Genomic DNA, 11,969 nt, shown 5'->3' on the forward strand with positions numbered 1-11,969 from the left:
GGGAAACGATTGCAGGGATATTACTTAACTTTGAAATCACTTTCAGAACGTTGAACTCATGTCAAAATACGGCTGACGTGACCATGCAGGTGAAATATGATGTTAAAAAGACTGGATCGCGATTGGCATTATAGTTTGATTTTATTTCGAAAACTGATACAATTCTACGGTTAAGTATTTATTAACTTATCTAGTTCGTATTACTCTTCAGCTACGAAATACAGTGAAATATTAATGATAAACTCATAATTTCGTACACTCAGCACAAGTACACAGTTTGATTATTTTCAATCCTGCTTCCGCAGGTTTACAACTGGTCTCCTGGTCCCTATAGGTAGCCAAGACGGCAACGGACTATCGACAATATCGCAAAAGTATATTGCTTAGCACATAGTTCGTTTGGCGTGTTAGAATTAACAATAAACATCATATTTTCTGCAACAAAATAAAATAAAAGGACATGCCCTGAAAACTGTCATCTCCCATTTTCCTTAAACTGCAAAGGCCAACTTTTTCGGGATCAGACATAACAAAGAAAATTGGAAATGTTTGTTTTGTTATGATACTTGGGTCGCCCTATTTGAATTAGTTCAGTTTATAACCACAGAGTTTATAACTTGCTACACTATAAGGGCTGATAATATAAGTTCCACATCAGAGGATACACCAAATATAGTCCGGTCGTATGACAAGTCTAAACTCAAATCCATGGTCGAGAAAGCGCTGCATCAAATTTAGAAAACACATATTCTGTCTTGTGCATCGCCTTTTCTTATATATCTTTTCCTTTCGGTGTCTTCATGTTGAACGTAAAGATTATTATACCACCTGTTGAAGGAAAGTCAATTCAGCATTTTGTTCAATTCGCTTTATATTTCGTTTGATGTGCAAAAGGGTATAAATGTTATGCTGAATGTATGCCAAGTTGCATGCATTTACACGTCAATTTTCCAAGTTTTGAAAAAGCATGTACACACTAATCATATGTGAAACTTATATATACCTTATATGCGATACGTTTAAGTAAAACTGTAACTGACTGGATCTGAATTAAGAGGTTGTCCACAAATGCGTATTTGCAGTATATGTAGCACTTCATCCATTACTGCTGGATACCTGTAGAGCATGCGTTCAAATGATATAAATCTCAAGAGAATCAATTTTGCATTTTGTAGTAATACCCAACTATTTCTAATGTTTTATGAAATATTTTGAAAGCTCAATACCTTTATCATGGTGCAACTGAATTCCGCTTTAAACGTTATACTAAATCGTTTGAATTTACTCAATTCAGCAAATTATTTCCTATCGTACTGACCTGCAAGTGAACATCCTGCACAAAAATAAAAAAGACCAATCCATCCGATGCGTTCAGACACGGTGCTAGCAAATACAGTTCCCGATACTGACGATACCATTACTGAAGTAAACAAAATGCCATAATTTGGCCCAGCGTTTTCTTCACCAAAGGACCTGCAATGAAATGGAGACATACATTTTATTCTTCACATGTATAGATTAGGTAGGCGGTGAAATGCAAAATACTTGGTCCTATATGAATAATTCACCCGTCCGGCGTTTGTGAAGTCAATTTATCAGTTTAGGCAAATAAATCCGATACAGATAAACTCTCTATATGCATACATTGTCGGCACTGAACGTGATACAGTGCCAAGAAACTAAAGTCCCTTTGAATAAAGCCTGATGACGACACTTTCGATTTGCTGTACTGGAAAATGTGCAATCGTCGTATCGTAGTTATCCATGGAAATTTATGTAAGTGGTTGTCGTTCCTTGGAAAGAGGAGGGAGACAGTATATGATTGGTCTTTATATCACTTCTTCCCTCTGATTGATCTTTAAGTACACCCGTGGTCACTTAACTGTCAGAAAGGCCAAATCAGGCTGAGCTCTACCAAGAGTTGTAAATACGAGATTACGATTGACATCCTCCCTGTTTTCACGATTGAGATGACGTTACAATGGCTAGCACTGGTCCATATACAACTGACTTGTTTAGACAACATATTTGTCATTATTGCACAATAACCAACGGAGAAACTGCTGTCATTGTAACTAACAGACTATTGTCTCGTGACCAATGATGACTTTTCTTGCGCATATATTTTTCCCTATTTCACAGAGTGTAAAATTTGAAAATGAGTGCAACTGATTTTACTTCCCCCAGACAGACTGTCTCAATGGAACACAGAAGTTTGTGTTAACTCCAATGGCAGTGATTGCATTAAAAGGTACTGTTGCTTGCGATATACTTAGCTAATTATTGCGTATATATGCTTCAATGTATAGAAGTGGTATCTTATGTCACAAGTCACATACCTTGCCGTTGCCATTGGAAAAAGTGCAAAATTTCCAGAGAATGTGAAGAATATGGCACACACCCATATAACAAACATTGCTTTTCCAGCTTCTTCAGTGGCTATAAATGTTACCATGAACGCAAAAGTGAACGTACATAAACCAAGCATTGCATCCTGTGACCAAAGAGATTATTTGTATTACATATCAGTAATTCGAGAACGATTATTTTTTCCTATATATTGTCACAAATAACTCGCCTCTCTCTCTCTCTCTCTCTCTCTCTCTCTCTCTCTCTCTCTCTCTCTCTCTCTCCTGACACACATGCTCCCACTCGCGTCTTATCGAAAGAAAAATGAAGAAGCTCTAAGAATATACATAAAATGTCAAAGAAGGATAGACGTTTAATCTCATACTTACACGGAAGGAAAATCTGTCACCCAGGTATCCCCAAAAAACACGACCAAGACAGTTAAAAACCGATGCAAAAGAACCAACCAGAGATAAGAAGTGATCATCATGGATGAAGTTCTGTCCAAACACCTGAAGTAAAATAGAATCCCTGGTTGGTCAGAGAAATTCAAGGCAACCGCCCTATAAATGTGATTATCGCCCATTGGCAACTAAAGCCATCTACGAAGCTGTATCCAGCTCCAATTGAAACTTGCTTTAGACTTCACTAAGAACCTTATCCGGCAGGTAAAAACGAATTATATTGAAGGATTATATTTAGATGTCGTTCTTCTTGTTGTTTTTTTGAAACCACTTTGGTGATCATTAGTTAAAAACGCGAGAGAATACAAATATAAATTGAATTACGTTATGTCTCATATGATCCCAAAACCACAACAATATTGAAGCAGTCACGATGCAAAAATGTGATAACAGATCGATTGGGACGTACGGATGTTTGTTGGTAAGGATTTCGAGCAGATAAGTAGAGAGAGATGGAAGTTTTCAATGCTTAGTATGCTTTTAGACGAAAACGTGTAAGGATGTTATTTTACTTTCACGTAAACAAACATCATAAGGGCAAAGTAAAGAGTTACATATAACGTTAATAAAACCTCACCTTGTACAAAGAGGGCACCAACACTTCGGTTTCTATGTTGAGAACAAACGTGAACCACATTGTCCAGAATGCCCTGGTTCGAACAACCGCGCTCGATTTCAAATTATTGCCACTACATCTCGAGTCCATTTCTTCTCTTTCCTCATCGGGTAGAGGGAATAATCTTTCAGACTGATTCTCGCTTTGTTGAGATAAAATCTTGGAACGAAATCAGAAAACTATTCAGAGATGAAGGGGAAGTATTTGTTTTTGTACTGAAGCTTCATATACGCCCATTATGTGAAAGAACGAAAATCGAAAATAAAGATTCTGCGAAACTATCTACAAGTATTTCTCACATGGTGCAAATAAATAATTAATAATAATTATTGTTGGAAAATAAGCAACTGTTTCTTGCAGCTAATAAAAAAATTAAATCCAAAACATTTAAATACAATTTCCTGTGGCCTTAAGTTGATGAAAAGGAGATGAATTTCTCGTTGATACTTTAACAGCACGACAAGTACACAAAACTATGCTTACTTTATTTTCCGGAGGGTCGACCACGAACAGCGTCCCAATAAGTTGGAGAACTATGTAGCAACCACCAAGTAACAAAAAACATGTCGGTGTTCTATCTAATATTTCCTTTTGGTCGAAATATCTGTTCGAGAAGTTGGTTACATGTAGGTTATTATTGCCTTTTAACAGACTCGCATTTTTGCAATAGTTTCGGTGAAATTTCTGTTGACATGCGCACTGCCTAAAATTCTTATTTCGCCTATTTAATAGCTAAGATTTGCGGATTCCGTTTTGACAAAACTTCTGCATAAAACTTTACTATGTCTGCGTCCTAATATATGTCAAAGTTCTTGGGTCTGACGATGATCGCCTTATCTGAGATGACACATTTTAAATTTATAGAAATAATTTCCGATTGTGTACAACATGATTCCTTTTCAACAACATCCAAGGTTGAAGTAAATACATGAAAGTGGCTTGGATACTCACTTTCCGGAGGGCGTCTCTGTCGGCGAGAGATTGTCAGGATTTATATATGCAGTCTGCACTTGGTTGAATATAAAGGCACCGCCACCGTACCCAGCGACTACTAAACCACTAATGACGCCCTTGTGCTTCGGAAACCACTGAAAGTATTGGTAAAGTATGCATAATTGAAAGGGTTAAACAGTAGCACCCTGTTCATATGTAGGTAGGTAGGTAGGTAGGTAGGTAGGTAGGTAGGTGGGTAGGTAGGTAGGTAGGTTGGTAGGTAGGTAAGTAGGTAGGTAGTGATAATTGCGACAAAATATCGCCACTAAATCAAATGTGATTTATCAAAGTTTAACACCAGCTAGAAATACAATAATACAATGGTACGTTCCAACCATGTAAATAAGAGTGTAGAGCTATGAATAATTTCAGTTCAATCTGAAGATTGCATTATGCATGAAACGTAAATAAAAGATAATGTATATATATATATATATATATATATATATATATATATATATATATATATATATATATATATATATATATATATAACCTTTTGTATTACCCTTTATCGTGGGGTGACCCTGTTTTCGAAATTTGAAATTGGGGTCAGCAACTTTTTGATGTCAGCAAAAAATAATCCATCCGTCCACCCACCCCAGGCTGAAGAAACTGACCAGGCCCCCATTCCTGGGTAGCCTACCCAAGGTATGCTGATAGAAAGACCCAAAGGTCTTTAACTTAGTAAGCTTGGAGTGGTTGAGATCTTGGGCGGATGCTTGCCTTTTTGTTCCTACTGTCGAAGGTTGAACACAAACGCCTGTACTACCTCTGTTTGGCCTGCACGCTACAGAAAGAGGCTGAAAGAGTGGAATTTCTGTCACAAAATTAATTTGTTATCGAACCTCTCCGCAGAAGTTACCACTGTCGACACTATACACTGTACTCCATTTTTTCAATGTCGTCTTCTTGTTAATTTATTTCCCTCCTTCAGTGGGTTTGCTTTTCTGTAAATTTGACCGAAGTTCCTCATCCACAATGACCGATTATTTAAGGTGTGTTGTCAGGGTCTTGTCCCTGACGTGTGTATAACCACTAATGAAAATAAAATGTGAGCGCCTACATTTCTTACCCTCATTCCGCAAGTGATTGCTGCTCCATATGCCAAAGCGACACCTAACCCAAACATTATTCCGTATGTGCTAATTACCAGGTAAAATGAATGCTTGATGCTGAAATAGGTCAGGAAGACACCAGCGCTGCAATTATAGAAATAATAGTAATGCTTTGTCGTGAACGTGACAAAAAGAGCATGTTGGTACTGATCTGTAAGCAAATAATAGTCGTAATGATCTCTTTATGGTAAGATCTCAACGTATTTCTCACAGGTTAAGAAAGAATTACACACTCCTGTATCCTAATCTGCAAGCATACTTAAATATCTCAACGACGCTGTTATTCCATCCTGAGTACTCGTCGAGTTTTTTCTACCCTCCTATGAGCGTATACTTCTTTTTAAAAGAATCGTATTCAAAGCGATCAGGTTTACCCTCATTGTCACACGGATTTTACACTGTAGTTATTTTTATAGCGATGATAAAAGTGTAGGACTTTTTCACCTTTGAATGATACAGCCGATTAGTACAGTCAGACGTGCTCCTAACTTCTTGTTCAATAGACCACCAAAATACATAAAGCTTCCGTGGGTGATGATAGCTGTCGCAAATATCCATACAGCCATCTGAAAGTTTGTCAGAAAAAGGCGAAAATAAATGGTAAACTTAAGATACTCATTCAATGTTATAGCTTTGTGAGATAACTTTTACTTATAAGTAATTCCTGACAAATATTAACCAATGTGACCATTTCCGTCCATTCTCCAGATGTTAAAACTCCAAGTCTTCAACTTTGGAACACTCTTAAAGTAAGCAGTCAGTGACGTGTGTTGATTCAAATCAAACACCGTTTTATCTTGCCCAGTCCAAGTGTAAACATGAACCGAAGTGGATATGCCCAACTGTACTGTAGTTTACAAATGTTGATTTACAACATTTTATTTCAAATGCAAAAAAGCAGTACAAAGCATGGCACCTTCCTCACCTTTGAGACTGAAACATTTTACTTCTGAAATGTAAAAATGCACAAACTTGTGTCTTACCTCGTATGTAAGATCGGATGGTTTGCTCCGTTCCCTAATATATGAGACCAAGTATGGAGATAGGTTACCTATGCAGACCAGAACAAAACAAAGCTTATTTAAAAGGAAAAAGTTACTATCATTTTACTAGTTTTCACTTATATTGTTGCGAATGAAAAGTTGCTGATGTTGTTTGACTTAATGAAAGATGTCTAAAAACAGGCGACCAAGGACAGTTTCCCTCACATTTGCGTACAAGTCTACAAAAACCTCGGGTAAGGGGTTAACCCCAGGCTATTATTAACCTCAGCTTGATATAAAGGTCAAAGCATGACACACCTGAATATGAACTTCTTCGCAGTATAAGACGTCATGCTGGAACTTGTAACAAAATTTGTATTGTGTGGGCCTTTCACTTTGACAATGACAACTGCTTTCGTACAATGTAGCAATCCTTGTCTCGCAGTAAACACATTGGAATGGAACTTAGTTCCTGTCTTCTAGAGGTCAAACACAAAGCACATTGCCTGCGTAAAGCACATGGAGGTATTTATAAATATTTACAATTATTTTATCAACATTATTTGATGAATATTTAATGTATTCTTAAAACTGCATAAAGTTCAAAAGATAGTGACTGTGTCCCTTATGTATATCACAGGGGCATGTATATAGATAAACGGCAAACAGTTATTTCATCGCAGGGTTGCTGCATTCAACGTCAAGTTATTTATTGAGTTGATGATCGCTATTCTTCTGTGATGTTATAAATAATTTTATTGGTATCGCACGAGTTTCAATAAACATAATTTAGCAGTTTATTACAAATTTAATAACGTAGACTGTCTCGTACACTTATCAGAAAGACAAACGAATGTACCTACCAAAAGTGTACGTTGTACCTATTGTGAGATGGATCAATATTCCACCAACAACAGCGACCATTCCGCGCCATTTTCTGCGCCTCAGACCGATATTGGACATGTTTGACTCTGACACAGGAGTGGAAAAGACATGATGAGTGTAATATTAAAGATGTAGAGGATCCTAGAAAGGATTTCATGTTACTCGCACAGTGCTACATAACGAATTGTCCTTATTAGGGATAGATATCTCGATTGACTTGATCAAAATTGACAAAACTTTCTCTGTACATTGAAGAAACTATAATGACCCAAAGTCGGTTTAGATATTTAAGAACATCTAATTAATAATTTGGATATTCAACAAACTTTCCTAATTAGACATATATATCTTGATTTGCTTGATCAAAGTTCACAAGACGTGCTATGTACTTTGAAGATACTACGATATAATATTGTTGAAGTCATTTAGCATTATTATTTTAGATAATTGCGTATTTAACGAAGTTTCCTAATTAGAGATGTATACCTGGATTGGGTTCACAAAAGTTGAAAAAACGTGCTATGTTTATTGTAGATACTATATATGATCATACCAAAATTCAATTTTGAGTTTGTAAAACATCTTTTTAGTAATTTAGATATTTAACGAACATTTACAATTAGGGATATATCTTGATGGACTTCATCAAAGTTGATGTCCACTGAAGAAATATGCTAAAATTTTAATGAAAGTTGTTTTGCACTTTTACATTTGCAAGTTACAAAATTGCATATTTAACTTTCCCGATTAGGGATATAAGACTAGAGGGACTCTAAAAAAGTTATGAAATTCGCTATGTATATTGATTAGACAATTATGTTGTATAAGTAAAAGATATTTTACATTTTATGTCAGCTAATCTTTAATTTGTATATGTAATGACCTTTTACAGTTTTGATATGTAGCAAAAGAAATTTAGTATTTCTATTTCAGCTAATTACACATTTATTCGGAATTTGTCTGTCATGAATATTGTTCATGATGTTCATAACGCTTTCAATGAAATTAAAAACATTTTGCAAAAGTTTTAATTCTCAGACAACTGCAATATATACTGAAACACGTGAGCATTTTCAGTTCAACAATGTTCTACAGCGACTCGCTGCTCAAAAATTTTCAAAAAAATTGGTCTTGAATTTTGTCTGATTGATAACCGTAGTCACAGGTTCTTTTACAGGTTATTTCAACTCGTTACAACTTGCACCTTCATTTTTGTTGTTACGTGTACATGGATCTGAAAACATAATTCTGGTAGCATTGTTCTCCTAAAAGCCATAGAGCAGGGGGGAGAGACAAACTTATCAACATAACAATAAAAGGAAGAAGAGACAAACTCATTAACATACACAATTTTATTATCATAAAAAATGCTAGAGAGAATACAGAGTAGGTAATGTTCACTCGTGTTTTGAAGCAATGTTTGACGGCGTCGGTTCTATAGAATTCTTTAGGTGTGGCAGTTATGTCTAATGTATCCAGTAAATATTTGTCCATTCTCACCTGCTGAATGACGAATCAGCGCTCTTCTCTGTTGCCGATTGCTATCTGTGACATCCTTGATTAACCGTGTGCTATCTGCATTCATGGAGAAACGTTTGATCCATCTCTTCAAAGGCGTGCAAGTACTGTTGGTGTCTCCCTTCGACTCACAAGGTGTTAGTCCCGTAATGTCACCAGTGTTGGTTCCAGCCATTTCAGATCGGAATAGTTTTGCAAGAACGTTTGTACTTTTATTTGTAGCGTTTATCCTCGTCGCCAGTTGTTGAGTCTGCGATCGACAATAGGGACAGTGGTACTAGATTCAACCACACACACACGTACAGCAAGACAGATATCATCAGCCACTGATGTAATCTATTATATAACTCGTTGGTTTAATCTATTGTAATACTCAAAAATCCCAACAGGCCATGTACTGGCCAAACATAGATGTTCAAGCATACACCTGCGGTCGAAGTTTGCCTCTAAGCCGGAATCTTGTCAAAAGATACATTTCAATGTGGGCAGGGTATATATGCTACTGAGCGTTGAAATCTGCATGCTGTCACTTTGTAGCACGTCTATGTTCCTTGCAAGTCAATTCCACTGTGGATATTATATTTGGCTATGTAATTGGTGTATGAGATTGTGTTGCTTCAATGATCAAATGTCCGTGTCCAAATACCGATAACCTATGCTTATAACCAGTCCCTGCTGAAACGGGGACATTGATTTGGTTGTATCTATTCTTGACTATCGTATTGCGATGTAACTGTGCCGGTACTCACACTGTTCTATTGCCTTTCCATTTTACATGTTTGATAGCATGGCCTCAATATTATAAGGAAAATGGCATATTTTATGAATTATTTAACGTTGGGCCTTACATAAAAATTCAAAGCATTAAATTTAATCAGACCTCTTAGGTATATTGATAAATACATTAAATACAATTCATACACTATCTAGTTATTGTCAGTTTTTATTTAATATAGGCTTTCCAGACTCTTCATAATTAATTTAACTTTATTCTCTCTGTTACTTGTCCTTTAATACACTTTTTTTGAATATTTACAGGAATCAAATCGATTGTATGTTGCCATGTTTCTTACGCATAAAAACTAGATTGAGTGCACATATCACATCACACGGGGTTCTTAGTCTTAATTTGACTATAAACGTATAGTCTTTGTTTATTGACATTACTGCGTCAGCAATCCACTTGTTCTTCAGAAATATGAAAGTATTTTTCAAGAGACGTTTTAGAACATGTGCTAGGAAACGACAATGTGTAAGTCTCAATGAGCTTAATATATCTGATGTAATGCTATTGCACAAATTTTGTGACACGCTCGAGTACAATATCAACTATTTCAGACTCAATATCGGCTGAATCAAACCTGGAGCGTTGTTGCAGGTTTTCGATCTGGTAAAGGTGATATAATACCTGAATGCTTCTTTACAAAACTGTTTTGTCACCTTCAGCAAAGTTTGATTTTACTGGCACTGATCTATATTCAACTGGTTTCAATGCCTAGTTTTCTTCTCGTTTTGTGGTACAGGTCTGTGGTATCCATGTCTTGCAATTTTACTCAACAAATTTTGCTTGATTTATCCGAAAACATATGCTGTATCACCCCTATTTGTAACAATCAACCCAATTTGTAACAACACTTAATTTTCAAAAAAACTTTGCCGTATTTGTTGAAATATTAATAAAATATGTATATTTGTGTGTTTGGGGGCAATTTTCTTTTGTTTTCCTTGTCAAAACTCATTTTTCCGAAACTGCTTTTGTTACAAATTGGGTTGATTGTTACAAATAGGGGTGACATGTCAACCCTATTTGTAACAATCAACCCTATTTGTAACAAAACCTAATTTGTAAAGAAACTTGGCCGTATTTGATGAAATCTTGATGAAATATACATATGAGTATGTTTTGCGGCAATATTTATTTTTTCCTTGTCGAAACTCATTTATTCCGAAAATGCTCGTTAGATTAGCTTTCGTTGTGCAGGTTGCCTGGGATAAGAGGCCTACTCGTAAGATATAATCAAGTCGTGCACATACATGCCAAAAGTTTGTTTCGGCGCAATTTTCACCAATTTCGGTCAAAAATGTTAAAAATCTTGTTTTCTGACCGAAATCATACTAAACCTATATTGGGTTAAATTTTGTTACAAATTGGGTTGATTGTTACGAATAGGGTTGACGTGTCAACCCTATTTGTAACAATCAACCCTATTTGTAACAATCAACCCTATTTGTAACAAAGTTTAACCAATTTGTAACAAAACCTAATTTTCAACAAATCTTGGCCGTATTTGATGAAATCTTGATGAAATATACATATTAGTATGTTCGGGGGCAATTTTCTTTGTTTTCCTTGTTGAAACTCATTTTTCCGAAAATGCTCGTGAGATTAAATTTCGTTGTGCAGGTTGCTAGGAATAAGAGGCCTACTCGTAAGATACAATCAAGTAAAAGAGATACATGTCAAAAGTTTGTTCCGGGCAATTTTCAACAATTTCGGTCGAAAATATTTAAAATCTTGTTTTCTGACCGAAATCATACTAAACCTATATGGGGTTAAATTTTGTTACAAATTGGGTTGATTGTTACAAATAGGGTTGACGTGTCAACCCTATTTGTAACAATCAACCCTATTTGTAACAAAAATTAACCAACTTGTAACAAAACCTAATTTTCAAAAACACTTGGCCTTATTTGATGAAATCTTGATGAAATATACATATTAGTATGTTTTCGGGCAATTTTTATTTTTTGCTTGTCGAAACTCATTTTTTCCGAAAATGCTCGTTAGATTAACTTTCGTTGTGCAGGTTGCCTGGGATAAGAGGCCTACTCGTAAGATATAATCAAGTCGTGCACATACATGCCAAAAGTTTGTTTCGGCGCAATTTTCACCGATTTCGGTCAAAAATGTTAAAAATCTTGTTTTCTGACCGAAATCATACTAAACCTATATTGGGTTAAATTTTGTTACAAATTGGGTTGATTGTTACAAATAGGGTTGACGTGTCAACCCTATTTGTAACAATCAACCCTATTTGTAACA

At 35.8% G+C, this 11,969-nt stretch overlaps 1 protein-coding gene across 1 annotated transcript; it reads right to left on the bottom strand.

The window, feature by feature from the left end:
* Window positions 1–152: 152 nt before the first annotated feature.
* On the bottom strand, window positions 153–9,233 carry LOC139134291 (apicoplast pyruvate carrier 1-like). Its single transcript, XM_070701183.1, has 12 exons — window positions 8,909–9,233; window positions 7,387–7,494; window positions 6,524–6,591; window positions 5,985–6,106; window positions 5,498–5,624; window positions 4,381–4,517; window positions 3,913–4,033; window positions 3,391–3,588; window positions 2,739–2,861; window positions 2,340–2,494; window positions 1,319–1,473; window positions 153–828 (listed from the first exon to the last, which is right to left on the bottom strand). Exons 1-12 carry the CDS (start codon window positions 9,099–9,101, stop codon window positions 773–775), a joined length of 1,563 nt encoding a protein of 520 aa, XP_070557284.1. The 5' UTR covers window positions 9,102–9,233; the 3' UTR covers window positions 153–772.
* Window positions 9,234–11,969: the final 2,736 nt, after the last annotated feature.

This window comes from Ptychodera flava, chromosome 6, assembly GCF_041260155.1.
Source record: "Ptychodera flava strain L36383 chromosome 6, AS_Pfla_20210202, whole genome shotgun sequence".
NCBI lineage: Eukaryota > Metazoa > Hemichordata > Enteropneusta > Ptychoderidae > Ptychodera > Ptychodera flava.

Bases quoted from the DNA above. Each gene is read 5' to 3' on its own strand.
- LOC139134291 (XM_070701183.1), bottom strand. From the start codon at position 9,101: ATGGCTGGAACCAACACTGGTGACATTACGGGACTAACACCTTGTGAG. The intron at 6,592-7,386 runs GTAGGTACATTC...TGGTCTGCATAG, and splicing joins AGGTACAACGTACACTTTTG to GTAACCTATCTCCATACTTG. The intron at 829-1,318 runs GTCAGTACGATA...TTCCTTCAACAG, and splicing joins TGCAGGATGTTCACTTGCAG to GTGGTATAATAATCTTTACG.